Raw genomic sequence first — 22299 nt, 5'->3', positions numbered from 1 at the left:
AGCGCCCTGCACATGTGGAGCTTTGGAGTGTGATGCAGTCAATGTGCTGCCCTTAGCCTGGCCCCTGGAGGGCATCCTGCCTCGTTGGTGATGTGCCGCCTCCTCCTCCTCCTCCTCCTCTCTCCTATCAGGCACTCACGTTGAGTCAGTGACCTCATCATCCCCTCCCTCCTCATCACTGGAGCAAACCTGGCAGTATGCTGCAGCAGGGGGAGCATGACTGCCAGATTGCTGTCCTTCTTGGGCACCCCCTCTGTCTGCACTCATGTTACTGCCTTCATCGAGCTCAGTATCATCATCAGAGCCTTCCAAACGCTGGGCATCCTCCTGGAGCATGTGCCCAACACTGTGGTCAAACAGTTCGAGGGACTCCTCAGGAGGACATGGTGGGGCTAGGGAAGGAGTCACTGATGACATTGAGCCGAGGGAAGAGGCCGCTGCTTTGCCAGACAAAGTACCCTGGGCATGGGTGAGAGAGGATGAGGAGGATGAGGACGGCTTGGTCATCCACTCGACCAAGTCTTCCGCATGTTGTGGCTCAACACGGCCAGCTGCCGAAAAAAAGCCCAAGCGTGTCCCACGGCCACATGCTAATGAGGATGCACCGTCTCCATGACCAGCACTAGACACAGAGCCTGCTTGCCCTCTCTTATTGGCTTGTGACTGTCTGCCTCTCCTTCTTGGCCTTCCAGACATACTAATGGCCTGTAGCTGCACTAAGCTGGGATGTGTATATATATATATATATATATATATATGTACTGATACTGCAGCTAGCAAAATCAACTGCCTGCCTGTAGTATGAGAACACCACCAACCTTCTACAGGTAGCTTTAGCTGAACACTGTGAGGTGGACGCACCCCACTAACTTGTAGGTTTAGCTGAACACTGTGAGCAGGACGCACCCCACTAACTTGTAGGTTTAGCTGAACACTGTGAGGTGGACGCACCACACTAACTTGTAGGTTTAGCTGAACACTGTGAGGTGGACGCACCACACTAACTTGTAGGTTTAGCTGAACATTGTGAGCAGGATGCACCCCACTAACTTGTGTGTTTAGCTGAACACTGTGAGGTGGACGCACCACACTAACTTGTAGGTTTAGCTGAACACTGTGAGCAGGATGCACCCCACTAACTTGTAGGTTTAGCTGAACACTGTGAGCAGGACGCACCCCACTAACTTGTAGGTTTAGCTGAACACTGTGAGCAGGACGCACTGCACTAACTGTAAATAGTCTAGCTGCCTGACTGTGGTACTAATAGGATCAAAAGAACACCATTCATTTTCTTCAGGTAGCTGTATATACTGTAACAAGACAAGCCTGCCTGTCAGTAAGAAGATAACAGGAACGGATCTAGCTGAACACTGTGAGCAGGACGCACTGCACTAACTTGTAGGTTTAGCTGAACACTGTGAGGTGGACGCACCACACTAACTTGTAGGTTTAGCTGAACACTGTGAGCAGGACGTACCCCACTAACTTGTAGGTTTAGCTGAACACTGTGAGCAGGACGCACTGCACTAACTGTAAATAGTCTAGCTGCCTGACTGTGGTACTAATAGGATCAAAAGAACACCATTCATTTTCTTCAGGTAGCTGTATATACTGTAACAAGACAAGCCTGCCTGTCAGTAGGAAGATAACAGGAACGGATCTAGCTGAACACTGTGAGCAGGACGCACTGCACTAACTTGTAGGTTTAGCTGAACACTGTGAGGTGGACACACCACACTAACTTGTAGGTTTAGCTGAACACTGTGAGCAGGACGCACCCCACTAACTTGTAGGTTTAGCTGAACACTGTGAGCAGGACGCACTGCACTAACTGTAAATAGTCTAGCTGCCTGACTGTGGTACTAATAGGATCAAAAGAACACCAGTAATTTTCTTCAGGTAGCTGTATATACTGTAACAAGACAAGCCTGCCTGTCAGTAAGAAGATAACAGGAACGGATCTAGCTGAACACTGTGAGATGGATGCACCACACTAACTTGTAGGTTTAGCTGAACACTGTGAGCAGGACGCACCGCACTAACTTGAAGGTTTAGCTGAACACTGAGCAGGACGCACCCCACTAACTTTTGTAGGTTTAGCTGAACACTGTGAGCAGGACGCACTGCACTAACTGTAAATAGTCTAGCTGCCTGACTGTGGTACTAATAGGATCAAAAGAACACCAGTAATTTTCTTCAGGTAGCTGTATATACTGTAACAAGACAAGCCTGCCTGTCAGTAAGAAGATAACAGGAACGGATCTAGCTGAACACTGTGAGGTGGACGCACCACACTAACTTGTAGGTTTAGCTGAACACTGTGAGCAGGACGCACTGCACTAACTGTAAATAGTCTAGCTGCCTGACTGTGGTACTAATAGGATCAAAAGAACACCAGTAATTTTCTTCAGGTAGCTGTACATACTGTAACAAGACAAGCCTGCCTGTCAGTAAGAAGATAACAGGAACAGATCTAGCTGAACACTGTGAGCAGGACGCACTGCACTAACTGTAAATAGTCTAGCTGCCTGACTGTGGTACTAATAGGATCAAAGGAACACCAGTAATTTTCTTCAGGTAGCTGTAAATACTGTAACAAGACAAGCCTGCCTGTCAGTAGGAAGATAACAAGAACGGATCTAGCTAAACTGAATACAGTGTATATATATATATATATATATATATATATATATATATATATGCAACACCTGGGATGCATATATATACACAATACACTGTAAGTGCAGCTAACTGACTGACTGTTCTGCCTAATCTATCTAACTCAAATCAAATGTCACTGTCTGTCTCTCTCTCTCTCTCAATGAACGCTGGAACACACACTACACAGGGCCGCTGTGCAGGCGGCCTTATATAGTGTGGGGCGTGTACTAAATCCCCTGAGCCATAATTGGCCAAAGCCTCCTTGGCTTTGGCCAATTATGGATCTCTGTTCAGGCGGCGCTGTGATTGGCCAAGTGCATGCTTGGCCAATCATCAGCCAGCAATGCACTGCGATGCCGCAGTGAATTATGGGCCGTGACGCGCCACACGAATTTGGCGCGAACGGCCTATATCGTTCGCAATTCGATGAACGATCGAACAGCCGATGTTCGAGTCGAACATGGGTTCGACTCGAACACGAAGCTCATCCCTAGTGATCATGTGTAGGCAAGTCTGTTTCGTCGGAACTCCGCCGAAAAGTCCTTCGGAGTTCAGTCCGATGAGAAGTCCGCTTGTGTGTACGCGGCATTAGAAGCGAGACAGTTATGTCAACCTTTGAAATTACACAAGGCACAAGGGTATTTTTGTATGTTTGTGTGTATGTGTTGTCAAATCTTCAAAAACATGAACCTCATAGGAAAACTGATGCCTTTTTTCTGATTCTTCTGAATATGTATATACTGATTTACGCAATCAACAGAGTAATGTGTTTCATGAATCCTGATAACCTGGATTTATAATCCACATGAATGTCTTCAATTCGGCAAGCTGAATGCACATATTCTAGAGAAATTGACACAGAAAATATCAGGGTTACCTAGTTTTCTCATTTTATGGATGGATCCACTTACAGTGCATCCGGAAAGTATTCACTGCGCTTCAATTTTTCCACAATTTGTTATGTTACAGCCTTTTTTTTTTTTTTTTAATTTTTATTATTTTCTTTTCAACAACACAACAACGAAACAAAAGTGTAACCAACTCATCGTTACTGAGTTAGTATAGGCTAACATGGCCAACATGTACATTTATATTCAATTACATGACTGTCTAACTGACAACAGTATTCTAACTACCTATTAGTAGTTACAAAAGCTTCACCCCCATCCCTTAACCAACCCCCGTTGCTCAGTTCTCTCTCCCTCCGTTCCCCATGAAACAACCAGATTGCAGCAGCCGTGCCCCACCATAGTCCATGACCAGAACTCCAGAGCGGGGCCTTGGACCTTGTTAACAGGATTAGTAATCTTAAAGGGCTTCATATCAGCCTACCCCCATGTACTCGTGTTAGCCTACCGTTAGCTCAGAGTTGTACCATGACTGCCAAACTCTATCGAATTTCTTTCCACAATCTCTAGATAAATACATTGCTTTGTAATAGGGCATCATAACATTAACCAGTCCCTTCCACAAGCGCAGGTCAGGAGCCCCCGGCCTACACCACCGCAACAGAATAGCCTTCCTTCCATAGAACAAGAGGATGGCGAGGAGAGTTCTATGGGCCCGCGAAGGTACCACCTCCTCAACCAATCCCAGGAGACACACCTTGACCGTCATTGGGATCGGAGTCATCAGAACCTCCGAGATACAGGAGGTGACCCCAGACCAATACTGTTTGATCTGGGCAGCTCCAAAATATGCGTTCAGCCGCCGCTGGAGCAAAAGAGCATCTCCAGCACTCCGCCTGCACTGTTGGGTAAATGGAAGCCAGTCTAGCTGGCGTATAATAAATCCTGTGTAAGAATTTAAAATGAATCAGTCTATCTCTAGCAGCAATTAAATGTTGAAACGGGTGTGTCCACATATCATCCCAGTCCTCTCCTTGAATATCTGGGACCTCAGCTTCCCAATGCTCCCTACACTTGTTTACTGCCTTCGGCTTGGTCTTAAACAACTCCTTATAGGAAACTGAAAGCGTCTTGGGAAGGTCCTCTGTGGATAACAGGTTTTCTAGGTCTGAGGGAAATGATTCTATCGTCTTATTTTTAAATTGCGAGTGAAACGCATGGCGCAGCTGGATATACCAGAAGTATTGAGTGTTAGGTAAGTCGTGTCTGGCTTTAAGCTGGTCAAACGTCAGCAATTTCCTGTCCATAGTAATGTCCTTAAGAGTTTTGATTCCCCTTGTTGCCCATCCCATGGGATCATGAAATTAATAGAAATGTGACAGTCTGGGATTCATCCACAGGGGAGTGGATGGAGAGAGACCTTGGTAACTAGGACATGCCATTCCAACTGCTTCCCCCCATGCCTTAATCATGGCCTTCATTGAAGCAGTAAGAGGAAGATCCATTATGGTTCCTCTATGTATGGCCATCCGCAGGGACTCATAGGAGCCCAGGTGTGCAGCTTCCAAGATCGTTGCTGAGTCCCCATCGTCCGATGTCAGCCATCTATGTACCACCACCACCATTTGTCCGGCTATATAATATTTTCGCCAGTCCGGGAGGGCCAGTCCACCCCCACCCCATGGTTCTTGTAATGCTTTCAGACCTATTCTTGGCTGTTTAGGAGCCCAAAGAAAGGAGCTAGTGAGGCTATCTAATTTTTTAAAAAAGGACTTGGGAATCCAAATGGGAGCGTTTCACAAAAAATATAGTATGACAGGGAGAATTTTCATTTTCAAAGGGTTAATCCGTCCTATAAAAGAGGCAAGGGGAGTTTTTGCCAGGCTTGAGCTTTCTGTTTAAGAAATATCAGAAGAGGTGTCAGATTAAGCGATATATAATCCGCCACATCTGCTGTAATTTTGACCCCAAAATAAGTGATCTGTGATACCCACTTCAAAGGCAAAGCCGGGTCTGCAATGTCCTTCGCACCCATATCAATCGGTAGAATAGATGATTTAGACCAGTTGACTTTTAACCCAGAATACTGAGAAAACTCATTCTTAATGTGTAGTGCAGCTATCAGTGACCCCCCTGGGTCTCTCAGAAACAGCAACATATCGTCCGCATAAAGTGCCAGGCTTTCATCTATGTTGCTCACCCTAATCGCCTTAACTTCCCCGGCAGCCCTCAATGTTACTGCGATAGGTTCCATCATGAGAGCAAACAAAAAAGGCGACAGGGGACATCCCTGCCTAGTGCCCCTGCCAATTTGGAAAAATGGGGAAGCGTGTGCTCCCATGCAGACTACTGTTCTGGGATTGCTATAGAGCATCGAGATCCTCTAAATGTTGGACCAAAACCCATTTTCTCCAGCACGTCAACATATAGTGCCAGGTGATAGAGTCGAAAGCTTTTTCAATATCGATGGACACCACAACTCTAGTGGGCGAGTCGAAATTGTGGAGCTGCAAGTGAGTGAACAGCCTTCTTAGGTTGGTGTCTGTTGACTTGCCGGGCATAAACCCCATCTGGTCAATATCCACGAAGGAAGAAATGATTCCCGCCAGTCTCTTTGCTAAAACCTTCGTTAGGATTTTCAAATCCATGTTTAATAGGGCGATCAGTCTATATGATGAACAGTCTAGTGGGTCCTTGCCAGGCTTGGGAAGTAGAATCATATAAGCATCTAGCATATACGCAGGTAATTGCTGACATTACTTTCAATTAGCTAATAATGCTGTGAGTCTGGGTGCTATCTGATCAGCATAGATCTTGTAAAAGTCCGCTGGAAACCCATCTGGGCCCAGCGCTTTATTAGGAGGAAATGCAAAGATCGCTGACATCACCTCCTTGTTAGTGATGTCCACCTCTAAGGCCCCCCTGTCCATGTCAGATAGTCTGGGAAGAGGGAGACCTCCCAACAAGTCCTCCAGGGCCGAGTGGATATAGTGGGGAATGGGTGCATACAGGGTCGAAAAATAGTCCCGAAACTCAGACATTATGTTTATTGGATTGCTAACCAGTTCCCGCCCCTATGTTTGACAACTGGGATGTTTGCTAGTTGGTGGGAATCTGCCACCAGCCTGGCCAGGAGCTTCTCATTTTTGTCTCCCTCCACAAACAGTGATTCTGTCCTATGCTTTGATTCTGTATGTGCCAGATTGTTGAAGTGCAGGTTGAACAACCTCTGAGCCTCCAACAGGGCCACATAGGAGGAATCCGAAGGGACAGCTGGCATTGCTCTCCGCGCATTCCCTTTCTCTGTCTTGCAACAATTTAACCTCAGCATTTTGTTCCACCCTTTCCTTTTTTATGGCTGAAATACAATCTCCCCTGGTTACCGCCTTAAATGCATCCCAAACCATTGAAGGGTCAGCGGATTCCTCATTTGATTTCCAATAATTTGTAATCGAGTCCCCAAAGAGAGTAGTTATCCGATCATTCCGTAGCCAACCTGCCATGTTTACCCAGGATGTAAGATCCACCGAAGACAACCATCCCATATTAGAGGAGTCCAACGCCCCCAAGATGGCGTTGAAGTTCCCCATGATTAACAGCGGGAGATGAGCATGAGGCGCTAGTTTGACTAACATATCATATAAACATTGCACATTGAATAGAGGTGGCAAATATACGTTCACCAGCAACACTTTACTGGAGCAGATATCTAATACCAAGGCCACATATCTTCCCCCTGGATCTGACACCACTTGATTAACTGTGCAGGGAACAGATGTACTTATAAGGATTTAATTGGATTAGCCATAGTACCTTGTCAATATTTTTGCATTATATAGGCCTACCAATCCCCAGCAGTAACCAGTATATGTGAACTGTGAAGCTAGCAGCCCCATTATTACGAACCGAGAGCAGAGAACTGAGCAAATATTAATCCCCTTATAAAAACTTAGACTATACCATACCCCCCCTGCCATTATACCAGAAAAAAAAAAAAACACAAAAACTTAAAACAAAAAAACTATGTCCGGTATGTAGCTTTAAATCCCAAATTGAAAAAATTCCCAAAAAAAGGGAAGAAAAACAGTTTAGAAGGTCAACCGTCTGTGCGAGTGTCCAGCAGAACTAGTAATAAATTCCAATGGTTTCTGCAAACTCTGCATCATAAAACAATAGAAGGAGCATGAAGCAGATAAAGACAAATTAAAATAATAAAAGATAAAAAATACACAATAAAGACACAAAAATTTAAGCACATATGAATGTATACGTAGGAGCATCCAGTTCTGTATGGCACTGTATATACAATCCTCAGGATTAATGTATCAAAGATTAGAGCAGAGACACCAGCATTCTGTAATATGCAATTTAACTCAAATGTTAGACAGTACCAACACAAGAATGAGGAAGAAAAAAAAAACCCTGAGGAAAAAGAAAAAATAAAACCTGGGGAGAGAGGTTCTTTAATCCGGAGTTGCTCTTTACCTCCCATTTTGCCCGTATTAAATCGTGAACATTTTACGGTGCATCAGGTGTATAGTGTATATTCAGTACTTCGCCAGACTGCAGCAGTCCTCACAGGTTCCGATCCATCCATTCGCAGGCCTCACTCGGATTATCAAAGAACTTGACTGCGCCATTATGTTGAATCCGCAGCTTGCTGAGGTAGAGCATACTGTACTGAATATTTTTCTCTCTCAACCTCTTCCTTACATCATTGAAAGAGCGCCTTTTCCTCTGAGTCTCTGCTGAAAAGTCGGGAAACAGCATCACCTTGGCGTTCTCAAACTTTAACTCAGGGTGTTTTCTTGAAGCAGCCGGAATCCTGTCGCGGTCTCTAATTCAAGAACCGTAACAGAAATGGTCGGGGGTATTCCCCTGGCGGGCGTCTGCCTGTGGGCACACGATACTCTCGTTTTACCACATATGTTGGGGGGAGCTCCCCAAGATCTAGCAATTGCTTGAAAAACTGTTCTGCAAATAAAGTAGTTTGGGAACCCTCAGCCCCTTCTGGCAGGCCTACCACCTGTACATTATTCCTCCTCTGCCTGTCTTCTGCGTCGTCGGGTCTGCTTTGCAGTGACTTCACCATGGTGTGCAATTCTGTCAGTTGATTCCCCTGAGAATGAGATAAATCCTCCACCTCAGATATTCTGTCTTCAGCAACTGTAGGTCTGCCCCTTATCTTGTCCAGGTCATGTCTGATCAAAGTGCACTCTGTAGTAAGATGGTCTATGCTCACCATGACCGCCGCCTTTCTTGCTGCTATTGCTTCTAAAATAGGTCTGGTAATAGCATCCTGTGTTGTCCCTGGGACCAGGGAGACCGAGGGAGAATCATCAGATCCCGATTCTTTAGCCGCAGCGGCTGGAGACGCCATTCTCACGGCTTGTGTATACTCCTGCTTAGTACAGCAGGGAGGAGGCAAGATGGCGGCGGCGGGACTCGTATGAGAGCCTCGTGCAGCACGGGTCCTGAGTTGGCACTTCTGAGCCTGCGTCCCAGCCCTTGCAGCTCCTTTTTTTATGACCAGGATGCAGTCCACACTATCCGGTACTTATGTACCGAAAATCAGGCTATATTACTCCAGAGAAACGGATGTATTTGCAGGAGAGATGTGGAGCTCACCGGGAACACGTCCTGCTTCTTTCACATCCGGTCACGCCCCTCCTTATGTTACAGCCGTATTCCAAAACAGATTCAATTAATAATTTTCCTCAAAATTCTACAAACAAAACCCCATAATGACAACTTGAAAGAAGTTTATAAAAAGGATTACGCTGCGCTAGAGTGTGTTAGACATGCTACTAAAATTATAGCATGATAGAACAACTGCATCTAAATAAAACGCATGTGGATGTGGGAAACACAATACCTCTACAAGGTAAGCGGACCTAACAATAGATAAATACGCTGAATACAAATGTGAAAATTGACAAATGCATATAAATGCATCAAAGTATAAATGCAAATTCAAATGTGAAATATGACAGATTAACGCATCAAAGTGCACAGTGATGCATTAATCTGTCATATTTCACATTTGAATCTGCATTTATACTTTGATGCGTTTATATGCATTTGTCAATTTTTACATTTGTATTCAGAGTATTTATCTATTATTAGGTCCACTTACCTTGTAGAGTTATTGTGTTTCCCACATCCACATGCGTTTATTTAGAAGCAGTTGTTCTATCATGCTAGCGCAGCGTAATCCTTTTTATATTTGTCATTTGCACACGTATGAGACGTGTTTAACGCACGCAGCTGAGTAGTGCTTTGTTAAGTTTTGTGTGGCTCGCAGGATCTTTCACACTGTTGTCAATATGAAAAAAAGTTTGTTTGAAATATTTGCAAATTTACAAAAAAAAACAAAAAAAACCCAAATCACATGTACATAAGTATTCACAGCCTTTGCTCAATACTTTGTTGAAGCACCTTTGGCACCAATTACAGCCTCAAGCTGTGGTGGACCGTCCGTAGGGGGCGCATGGGCGCTGCCCCCCATCCAGGCAGTCACAAAAAAAAACACTGGCCCTTTAATTAAAAACAAAAAACAAAAACAAGTGCCCTGTGTTCAGATGCTGGACACAGTGCACTTATGGGAAGCACCACATCTATGCAATCACAAGATTGCAGACGTGGCGCTTCATTTGCGGGCGTTTAGCCCGCCTCGCGGCGCTTTCCAAAGTGCCGAGTAGCTTCCGCCCGGCGCTTGTAGTATATATTACTACGGCTGGGCGGTTTGATTGACATCTCAGTTTGATGTCACTTCCTGTTTTCTTTCTCCCATTGCGCCCGGGAGAAAGGAAACAGGAAGTATGAGAGGAACGGACGGACCCCTCCATCGCCGTTGTGGAAGAGGACACCGCAGGACAGGAGAGGACAACACACAGCAAGGTAAGTAGTACAGGCAATGCTGCATTTGGGGGACACAGGAGGCTGCATTTGGGAGACACAGGAGGCTGCATTTGGGGGGACACAGGAGGCTGCATTTGGGAGGACACAGCAGGCTGCATTTGGGGGACACAGCAGGCTGCATTTGGGGGACACAGCAGGCTGCATTTGGGGGACACAGTCTGCATTTGGTGTGACACAGGCTCCATGTAAGGACGGACTCCGCTGGGGACACCTGATGGCATCTGGTGGCAGGCGACGTGGCTAGTGACACGCTCAGGGCTCCCACTGACTCTGCATTATGTTGAGTTGAATGATATAATTTTATATTGCAATGTAATAATAGAAATAATGCGCTTCAATCATCCTGACACCATAACAACCATGGTGCCGGGATGATTGAAGTGCTAACACCAGGTGTTTGGAATATCTTTATCTGCTGATTGTTAAACTTTCTAGAATACACATATTTCTATTGTTGTGTAGGATCTGGGCCTGCTGTCCCTCCATCTCTCTCTCCCTCTCCCTCCATCCCTCGTTCATCTCAGACGCTAACTACAGCACCTTAGAGCCACGTCCACTATTTCGCTGAAACCACGCCCATTTTCACCAAGTGCGAGGGGTCAAAAAGGAAGGGAGGGGTCTGTCCCCCATCCTAAAACGTCACCAGCCGCCACTGGCCTCAAGTATTTTTGAGTATGAAGCTTGGCACTCCTATTTTTGGCCAGTTTCTCCCACTCTTCTTTGCAGGACTTCTACAGCTTCATCAGGTTGGATGGGGAGTGTCGGTGCACAGCCATTTTCAGATCTCTCCAGAGATGTTTAATCGGGTTCAAGTCTGGGCTCTGGCTGGACCACTCAAGGACATTCACAAAGTTGTCCTGTAGCCACTCCCTTGATATCTTGGCTGGGTGCTTAGGGTCGTTGTCCTGTTGAAAGATGAACCTTCACCCCAGTCTGAGGCCCAGAGCGCTCTGAAGTAGGTTTTCATCAGGGATGTCACTGTACATTGATGCATTTATCTTTCCTTTGATCCTGACTAGTCTCCAAGTTCTTGCTGCTGAATAACATCCACATCCCCACAGCATGATGCTGCCACCACCATGCTTCACTGTAGGGATGATATTGGCCAGGATTGGGGTTCGCCACGTGCCACAATTATTTTTGGTTCCAAAATCAGTTCTATGTACAGCAGAAGGGGGTGGCCATGGGGGCTAAATTTGCCCACAGTTTGGCCAACCTTTTCATGGCACAATGGGAGGAGGATGTCGTCTATGCCTCCCGGAGACCAGAATTGGTCCTCTGGGTTAGGTACATTGACGACATCCTCCTCCTATGGCATGGGAACCGCGAGTCCTTGGATTGTTTTATGGCCACTCTCAATCTTAACGACCGCGGTATCTCCTTGAGCTATGAAGCCAGTTCGAGTTCGATCCATTTTTTGGATTTCGAAATTATGATGGTAGATCAACATTTAGAGTTTAGAACTTATTTTAAACCTACCGACTGAAATGGATATATCCCGTCGAATAGTTGTCACCATGCCCAATGGCTAAAGTCGGTTCCACGCAGCCAGTTCTTACGACTGCGCCGTAACTGTTCAAGGATTTCAGATTACTTTACACAGTCTCAAGTACTTCGAGATAGATTTGTTGCTAAGGGGTATGATCCGAAAGAATTGGATGTAGAAATCAATAGAGTTTCATTGATTGATAGGAACTCTACCTTGGTTGAACGTCCTACCGTTTCTTCTGATTCCAAATTTAGATGGTCTTTTTTTCACCACGTATTCCACGCAGTCCAGACAAATAAAAGATTTTTAGGAAACATTGGAAGGTACTTAGGAGCGATAGATTCCTGGGCCCTGTGCTCCCAGAGCACACTGGTGTTATTTTTAGAGGTGACCGCTCTATACAAGGACAAATTGCTCCTAATATTATAGACCCCCCAAAAAAAGTCTAATTTTTTTCAACAATGTAAAGGCTTCTACCCGTGTCGAAGGTGTAATGTGTGTGTGCACAATGTTGCAGAGAGACGCAAAATCGATACCTTTAGTTCCACTATGACCTTACGTACCTACTGTATGAGACAATTTGCCACTTGTGCCACCCAATATGTGGTATATTTGCTTACTTGCCCATGCAAGAAGCAATATGTGGGTCGGACCATCAGAAAGTTCACTGTACGTGTGAACGAACATATTGCGGGCATAAAGAGTGGCAAAAGCAAACACACGGTACCCCGTCATTACCTATTACACCACAATAGGGACCCCACGGGAAGTTTATTTCAAGCGGGGTGGCCTGCCTTGCCCGTCCCATTTTCCGTTTTTTACATTTATTTGTCTTATTTACATTGATTCATGTGACGTCATTTGATATTTGTCATGTATTTACTTTATCACGTGAGGGTCACATGAGCAGTTCCACGTTCACGTGGGCCTTTCAGCGTGACGCACGCTGCCGATCGTTCAGTGACCTGGTATACGCCCCCGGCTGACGTCGGCGTCACATGAGGATCGGTCACGTGTCAGGTGACCGCCGTACGGACACACCCACATATTCGTGGGCTTTTTGACACGGCGTTCACTGTTGTCTGGCTGTCCCATTGTGCAGTGTGTGTACTTCTGGGAGACGACAGTGTCACATGCTTTGCCCTGCCTTTTCGCGGGCTTTTGCACGAGACATTGACTTGGGACTTGTCAGCTGACCACCTGGCCTTGGTGACGCATGCCCTTTTCATTGGGAAATTCATGTATATGTATCCAACCATCCATTTAGTGATTGGATCTTGAGACGAGGTTGGCCACGTCTAATCACATGACCATCATTCATCCAATGATATTCATTTTCTTAGTTTTCTCACAGCTGATTGGTCTAGTAGTATTATTGTAATTTCAAGGATATTCTATATATTTAGGCAGTGTAGTAGAAGTTTTTTATGCCCCTGTTGAAGGTCTATTGATCGAAACGCGTAGGGCGGCTTTAACTTTCTACATTGCCACTCTGTTTTTATACTTGTGATCACTTTTATGTACAACGTTTTTTTAGCAATAAACAACCCTGATTTGCACTATGTGGAGGCATTCCCCTTTTTTTCCACATACTTCCTGGATATGAGAAAATGTTTGAACCTTGGAACTGGTCCTTGCTTCTATCCTGGTGATTCAGCGGTGACATCCCGGCCTGCAGGTGTTCCATCGGTCCTTGGCTATCCGTGCATCCGCCCGTGGTGGTACACTGCTCGATTGACTCTATGTTGATGGCAGTAGAGTCCAACAGTTCTGGTAAGCGTATTTACATCTACTTACTGTTTTGATGACTTCTGATTGGATACCTGGAATGTTGATGGAACCCCAGTCCTGACTTCACTTAATTATCTTTTTGTCACTGACTTTTCTTCATTCTTGATTACACCCCTCCAGTGGGGTATTTACATATGTTTGTAGAGACATTTACTTTATATCACATACAGTGTTTATGTTGTTCTGCTTTAAGCGCTACAATTTATCTATTCCATTTATTTATGTTTGTCACATTGTTTGTAGCAGCTCTTTTCCTGAATCAGTTGAAGGTAGCGCATTAATCACTTTTTATCACTGTATGATATTGGCCAGATGTTGAGCGATGCCTGGTTGCCTCCAGATCTGACACTTGCTATTCAGGCCAAAGAGTTCAATCTTTGTTTCATCAGGCCAGAGAATTTTGTTTCTCATGGTCTGAGAGTCCTTCGGGTTCCTTTTGGCAAACTCCAGGTGGGCTGTTATTTTCCTTTTTTACTGAGGAGTGGCTTCCCTCTGGCCATTCTACCATACAGGACTGATTGGTGGAGTGCTGCAGAGATGGTTGTTCTTCTGGAAGGTTCTCCTCTCTCCACAGAAAAACGCTGGAGCTCTGTTCATCGGGTTCTTGGTCAACTCTTTGACTAAGGCCCTTCTCCCCCGATCGCTCCGTTTTGCCAGGCAGCCTGCTCTAGGAAGAGTCCTGGTGGTTCCAAACTTCTTCCATTTACAGATGATGGAGGCCACTGTACTCATTGGGATCTTCAATGCTGCAGAAATGTTTCTATACCCTTCCCCAGATCTGTGCCCGGTACAATCCTGTCTCTGAGGTCTACAGACAATTCCTTGGACTTCATGGCTTCGTTTGTGTTCTGACATGCACTGTTAACTGTGAGACCTTAAATAGACATAGACATGTTCCAAATCATGTCCAATCAACTGAATTTACCACAGGTGGACTCCAATCAAGTTGTAGAAACATCTCAAGGATGATCAGTGGAAAAAGGATGCACCTGAACTAAATTTTGAGTGGCATGGCAAAGGGTGTGAATACTTATGTACATGGGATTTTTTCGTTTTCTTTTCTTAATAAATTTGGAAAGATTTCAAACTTTTTTCATGTTGTCATTATGAGCCCTTTCACACTGGGGCACAGGCTGCGTTAGCGGCACTGTGCGGGCGGGAGCAGGGCACTTTTAACCCCAAAGTAGGGGTTAATAGCACCTGAAAAGCGCCGCTGCTGAAGTGCTTTGCAGGCGCTTCGACAGCACTGCCCATTGATTTCAATGGCAGGGGCAGTTTAGGAGCAGTGTATACGCCGCTCCTGCACCGCCCCAAAGATGTTGCTTGCAGGACTTTTTTTTCCCGTCCTGCAAGTGCACCACCCCAGTGTTAAAGCACTCAGGCTTTCACACTGGGGAGACAGGGGAGGCGGTTTACACGCACTTTACAGGCACTATCTTTAGCGCTAAAATGCCTGTAAAGCGCCTTAAAGGGGTCTATGGAGTATTGTTTGTAGAATTTTTAGGAAAATAATGAATTCACAGCGGTGTTCCGCCCACCACTGCAAAAACTAAAAACCCAGCAGCTACACATACTGCAGCTGCTGGCTGTTAATAATAGGACACTTACCTGTCCTGGAGTCCAGCGATGTCGGCACCGCAGCTGACTTTTCCATTGGTTGTCGGGTGCTACTCCTGCCATTGCAGGTAAGGGAACCTAGCAGTGTAGCCTTACGGCTTCACGTTGGGAACCCTACTGCGCATGCGCGAGGCTCCGCTCCTCGCTCCCACTGACCAGGTGACAGGGGGAAGAGGAGGAAGCCTAGACGTAAATATCCGCGGCACCCGGAAGATCCTGTCCCCCCCCCCCCGAAAGGTGCCAGTTGTGGCACCGGAGGGGGGGGAGGAAACAAATGAGTGGAAATTCCACTTTTGGAATAAGGCTGTAACATAACAAAATGTGGAAAAAGTAAAGCGCTGTGAATACTTTCCAGATGCACTGTAACTGTATCCATGCTACTATTTCTACTGGTAGAAAAAATGGGGGAAAGGTCGAACCTGGGATTTTAAATGGAACTTGAGGAAAAGCTCACGTCCCCATCCCTATTGCGTATATAAGAGGGGGGAGGTTGGGACCTTGAATGAGGTGTGCATGATGGGACCAATCAAATTCACATAAGTCCAAACATAGAAAAAGAGAAGAGGCTGAAGACTGCTCCCTAACATGAGGCACCTCCATCCCTAATTTGCACATAAAGAGAAAAAGATTCGCCCTTGGGACTTTGAATGAGGTGTCTATGATGATCACAAGTAATTGAATAGAATAGTATAAAAAATATATCATATTTATTAGAATCATAAACGCGTCGGGTTAGAGATGTATTATGTATATCTGTATTCATTTTACTCTGATCAATGTTATTTTGGTTATGTTTTTAGGACCATTATGTTATGTTGCCGTTCTTATGAATTGCCATCCAGATGCATGACCTGTATTGTATGACAATGATTCTAATAAATCTGATATATTTTTTATACTATTCTATTCAATTACTTGTGATCATCATAGACACCTCATTCAAAGTCCCATGGGTGAATCTTTTTCTCTTTAAGCCCAAACATATGTATGTTTATTGAGACCAATGATCGACACAGCATAAAGAACAGTATAGCATACATAAATTTTGAAAATTTATCAATCGAAGTATATAGTAAACAAGGAGGGAAAACACCCGGAAATAGGGAAACGCACGCCATTCCCCATGTATAAATAGGACTTCTAGGGTGTACAAAGTAGAAATAATGTATATTTGTGACAATGTAAGTGAGTAAGATAGTCTTAAACTAAACAGGACCATGACCCTGATAGTGGGGTAAGTACCATGGGTTTACCTTGAGGAGTCCAAATAGGATGGAAAGCCAGGTGGAGAAGGGACAGGGATCTAAAAGTACAGGCTCTGTACTGGGTCAACAATGGAGAGATGGTAGAAAGGGGGATGGAATGCGAACGCATCATGCCAGATGGTTCCCCCCAGCGTCACGCTGGTACGGCACAGAAGGAGAGGCACCACGGCAGGATGCCGGAGTGACTCCCCACATGTAAAACCCGGTGATATAACAGACGCGTGCGTGACCAGCTGCCCAATAGGGCATCATACGCACAGCGTCAGGGGCGTGGCGCTGATGCACGGTGGGGACGCCCACCCAAACCCCTGCACCCAATTGGTGCGGAATAAAGGGTCATGGCCCTGTTTAGTTTAAGACTATCTTACTGACTTACATTGTCACAGCTCCCGGGCCAGGCTCAATGATGGACCCCCGGCATGTGGTTTTGCACATTTCCAGCTGTGGTTTTATGTGAGTACAATTTGGCATGACCACTCTTTTCCATGTTTCCACATAAGGGTATACTAACCAGACCATATGGGTTACCCACATTTCTCTATAGAACATGGATGCACCTGGCTCTTGATGAGTGGATAGAAGTCCACGAAATGCGTCAAGCCTATTTCTACTGGTCAACACTGGGTAACGAGCCAGTGTCCTTTTGGTAGGATATCATCTACTGTCATAGTACTTCCTGACAAAGCACCTTGAAAGGCATGTATATAATTTGTACACATATTTTTATTTGCTATGTTTAGGGAATGTGACTCTCTCCCTTTCCTCCCAAGATAGGTTGCGTACGTGGCAATTTCCAGGCCCTAGTACAGTCAAATGAGTGTGAACAGAAACCTTAGTCTGGTCTAAGCTCTGACCAGAGCGACTTGGAACTTGCACATGACTTCTCTTCACTCCTGCAGGTAAACTGAGCAGTGGCAGAGAAAAAAGGACAGTAAGTTGGGGAGGCTGCCATTTAAATGAAACAGTTGCTTTTCTTTGCATGGAGAAGCACAGGTTTACTTTTGAGGGTGAGATTTCAATGTAATTAAGAGCCCTTTAAATTGTTGAATACAGGCCGAATTCAGGTGTTTAAGTCTGAAAGCGAGAAACTCATTTGGTACCTTTCTTACCTTCTATAATTTTCTTCAGGCCATTCTGCCGGAGACAAATATTTTAGGTGGACTTAAAAGACACTGTTTTGTCCATGGAGGACAGCCACACTAGCAGTATATACTCAACCTCTCTTGATTGACGGTGATGAAATCTACCCATCATTTCCAGGTATTGGGAAGCATGTGACGAACGATAGGCTAGGGCTGTCACATAGGAGGAGGGAGACTTCTCTGGCTTGTGCAAGCTCCAGAATAGAGCTTATACAGGGCAAATGCTTCCTCACTCATGACAGCTGAATGGAGCAGGAGAGGAAAAGAAAAAACAAAGGAAGGATTCATAGCTTAAGGCATCATCATTAAAGTGAACCTGTTGCTTTGCACTTCATAGACAAAGCACCAGTCCACTTTAAATTTAAAACTCTAAAATCTATAAACCTATACTGGTGCTTTATTGTAACAATAATAAGTTTATTCTTACCTGGTAATAAATGCTTTGGCCTCCTCAACTATCTGGCTAACTTTTAACTCCAGATCCATTGGTTGTTCCACAATGTCAAAGTTTCTCATTAATATGCAGTTCCAGTGTGGTAGAAATGCAAGGGCTACATACCAATATAGGAAAAAAATTGAACCAAAAAATGCAAAAATAAAAAGCTTCCATGGAATAATGATTAGATGTAAAAGTTTGATAACTAGTAATGTAAGCACAGTGATGGTGAAAATCTGTGCATAAAACGTCATTTTTTTCTTATTCAAAAGCATTTCACTTGGTCTTGAGGCTTCACAGTCATTTATAAGAGTAAAAGGTGTACCAAAAAAATAATCAAAGCCATGATTTAATGGGTGGTGACAAAAGTCATTCCTTGATTCACAATTTACACCCAAGTGCCACTTTCCTGTTTTAAAACAAATAAAAAAAACATTTGAAAAAAACATTTCAGATTTGTTAGAACAAGACAAAATAAAAAGAATTATTAAAAAGGAAAATGATAGATCCCAGACACCCAATGTACAATACCTTAAAATACCGCTGGAGTGTAACATTTAAAAACAAGATACAGTATTTTCATGTCAGGGTTAAAAGCACCAAACTAAGAACAATATGTTGCTATTTGGGATGAGCGGAGTGATTTTGGCCAAACTGGTCAAACCAATCTTGCTATTGGTATTATTTTGTAGAAAAAAAATATTTTTTAAGTAGCTTGGGCAAAATATCCCTGGGAAAAAAAAATCACTGAATAATGATTAGCTATGGAGTGCTTTTTACAAGGTGTAAAATGTAGGATAAAACTTCTCACAGACACGTGTAATGTCAACAGTGTCTTTGTAGGCGTTTTGTTCAATAGTTCAATAGCCAGGCTGTCTTAAAACAAAGTGTAAGTTTATTTGATCACACTTGGCATCAACTTGAAAATAAATACAGAGTTAAAACTTTATACAGCTTGTTGAAGAAAAGCAAAGGATATTATGAACAAAAACTGTAGTAGACAATACAGGAAGATAATTAGGTTCTTGCTTTCTCTATTGTCAGAGAGGTTTCTTGTTAGAACAGCTGTTAGGAGTTAGGCTGTATATAGGCCTAAAGTAAGCAAGATGTCTTCTTCAGTGTAAAATGTAAGCGTCTCCTTCTGTGTGTGTGAAGAAGTGTCTCCTTCTGTGTGTGCGTGAAGGTGGAGTGTCTTGAAGTGTGTGAGTAGAAGTGTGAGTGTGGAAGAGTCCTCAAGCCTTGTGTACTACTGTTTTTATACTATTTCAAATCTACAAATCAGCAAACTGTAGCTATAACTATATATAGCTTGAGCTAGAGGTGAAGTGATTGTATTAGTGGTGCTAAATGTTCACTTTGCTAATAGCTGGCAAGTCTTTTAAACTTCTTTGATATATATATAGTGGGGACAGAAAGTATTCAGACACCCTTACATTTTTCACTCTTTGTTATATTGCAGCCATTTGCTAAAATCATTTAAGTATTGACAGAAAAACACAGAATTGATGACATTTTTGCAGATTTATTAAAAAAGAAAAACTGAAATATCACATGGTCCTAAGTATTCAGACCCTTTGCTCAGTATTTAGTAGAAGCACCCTTTTGATCTAATACAGCCATGAGTCTTTTTGGGAAAGATGCAACAAGTTTTTCACACCTGGATTTGGGGATCCTCTGCCATTCCTCCTTGCAGATCCTCTCCAGTTCTGTCAGGTTGGATGGTAAATGTTGGTGGACAGCCATTTTTAGGTCTCTCCAGAGATGCTCAATTGGGTTTAAGTCAGAGCTCTGGCTGGGCCATTCAAGAACAGTCATGGAGTTGTTGTGAAGCCACTCCTTCGTTATTCTAGCTGTGTGCTTAGGGTCATTGTCTTGTTGGAAGGTAAACCTTCGGCCCAGTCTGAGGTCCTGAGCACTCTGGAGAAGGTTTTCGTCCAGGATATCCCTGTACTTGGCCGCATTCATCTTTCCCTCGATTGCAACCAGTCGTCCTGTCCCTGCAGCTGAAAAACACCCCCGCAGCATGATGCTGCCACCACCATGCTTCACTGTTGGGACTGTATTGGACAGGTGATGAGCAGTGCCTGGTTTTCTCCACACATACTGCTTAGAATTAAGGCCAAAAAGTTTTATCTTGGTCTCACCAGACCAGAGAATCTTATTTCTCACCATCTTGGAGTCCTTCAGGTGTTTTTTTAGCAAACTCCATGCGGGCTTTCATGTGTCTTGCACTGAAGAGAGGCTTCTGTCGGGCCACTCTGCCATAAAGCCCCAACTGGTGGAGGGCTGCAGTGATGGTTCACTTTCTACAACTTTCTCCCATCTCCCGACTGCATCTCTGGAGCTCAGCCACAGTGATCTTTGGGTTCTTCTTTACCTCTCTCATCAAGGCTCTTCTCCCCCGATAGCTCAGTTTAGCTCTAGGAAGGGTTCTGGTCGTCCCAAACGTCTTCCATTTAAGGAATATGGAGGCCACTGTGCTCTTAGGAACCTTAAGTGCAGCAGAAATTTTTTGTAACCTTGGCCAGATCTGTGCCTTGCCACAATTATATCTCTGAGCTCTTCAGGCAGTTCCTTTGACCTCATGATTCTCATTTGCTCTGACATGCACTGTGAGTTGTAAGGTCTTATATAGACAGGTGTGTGGCTTTCCTAATCAAGTCCAATCAGTATAATCAAACACAGCTGGACTCAAATGAAGGTGTAGAACCATCTCAAGGATGATCAGAAGAAATGGACAGCACCTGAGTTAAATATATGAGTGTCACAGCAAAGGGTCTGAATACTTAGGACCATGTGATATTTCAGTTTTTCTTTTTTAATAAATCTGCAAAAATGTCAACAATTCTGTGTTTTTCTGTCAATATAGGGTGCTGTGTGTACATTAATGAGGAAAAAAATTTACTTAAATGATTTTAGCAAATGGCTGCAATATAACAAAGAGTGAAAAATTTAAGGGGGTCTGAATACTTTCCGTCCCCACTGTGTGTATGTATGTATGTATGTATGTATGTATATATATATATATATATATATATATATATATATATATATATATATATATATATATATATATATATATATAAATATATATATATATATATATATAATTTCACACAAATTCTAACTAGCTAACTAATTAAGTAACCATGTCAAATAACAAACTATATTATGGATAATCTATGATTTACTTTTTAAAAGATGTCTTCAAACATTTTAACATTTTTGCTCAATTACATTAAAAAAAAAAAAAAAAAAAAATCAGACAGCGCAAAACCAATACTAACAGTATGCAGCTGAACACTGAAAGTCAATATAAAACAATACTTCAGTCAAACATAGATAAAAAAGCAGTGCAGTGCTCAGATGAAACTACTACTAAAACACAGAACCACAGAAAGTCTCAGAGTGTGAAGTTTCTTGAAGCAGAAAGGTGTCATCAACTGATAAACCAGCAGAAAGAAAGAAGACTCCTTGATAGTGAACAGGGTGCTTGAAAACAGTATTAACCACAGTTCTTTTGGCCTCCGCTGATGCAGAGTGGAAATCCCACCCCACGCTAGCAAATAAGAAAGCTAGGGACACCCTTGCAGCCGAATTAGACTTGTTGGCCTCCGACCAAACCGAGAGGGCCCTGTGGTGGGCTAAACATAAATTTTATTCTTGCGCGAATAAACCGGGCGCAATGCTGGCTAAGAAACTCAATGCTACATCTCGCAGCCATAAACCTATCCGCCTCCGTACTGCTAATGGAGACCTCACTTCAGATCCGAGCAAAGTCACTGCAGCCCTGGCAGATTTCCTAGCCTCACTTTATAGCAAACCCTCCCCCTTCCCTCTTAATCTCGCGGACGATTTCTTCCGTGATCTTCATCTTCCGCCTCTCTCCTCAGAAGCCTGTGCGACTCTTAATGCTGACATTACCGAACTGGAGGTGACTCAGGCCATCAAGGGTATTCGTGTTTCGAAGGCCCCGGGCCCAGATGGCTTCACCGGACTATACTACCGTAAGCTTTCTCCCCTCTTGCTCCCCCATCTGACGGCCTATTTCAACTGCATGAAACAAGGTGCGCTGCCCTCCCCGGACTCATTACGAGCTCACATTTCCATGATTCCTAAGACCACAGAG

General features: G+C 44.0%; 1 protein-coding gene across 1 annotated transcript in view; it reads right to left on the bottom strand.

Annotated features, from left to right (window-relative positions):
- LOC141128835 (arylsulfatase H-like) overlaps positions 1 to 22299 on the bottom strand; it is a 105931-nt gene that overhangs the window by 66120 nt on the left and 17512 nt on the right. The window contains exon 4 of the mRNA XM_073616388.1: positions 18162 to 18579. Coding sequence (XP_073472489.1) covers positions 18162 to 18579 — 418 coding nt within the window. The remainder of the gene's footprint in view (positions 1 to 18161; positions 18580 to 22299) is intronic.

This window comes from Aquarana catesbeiana, linkage group LG02 (assembly GCF_042186555.1).
Source record: "Aquarana catesbeiana isolate 2022-GZ linkage group LG02, ASM4218655v1, whole genome shotgun sequence".
NCBI classification, from domain to species: Eukaryota; Metazoa; Chordata; class Amphibia; order Anura; family Ranidae; genus Aquarana; species Aquarana catesbeiana.
Note: the sequence above shows the minus strand (reverse complement) of the source record. Positions and strands in the feature narration are given on the sequence as shown.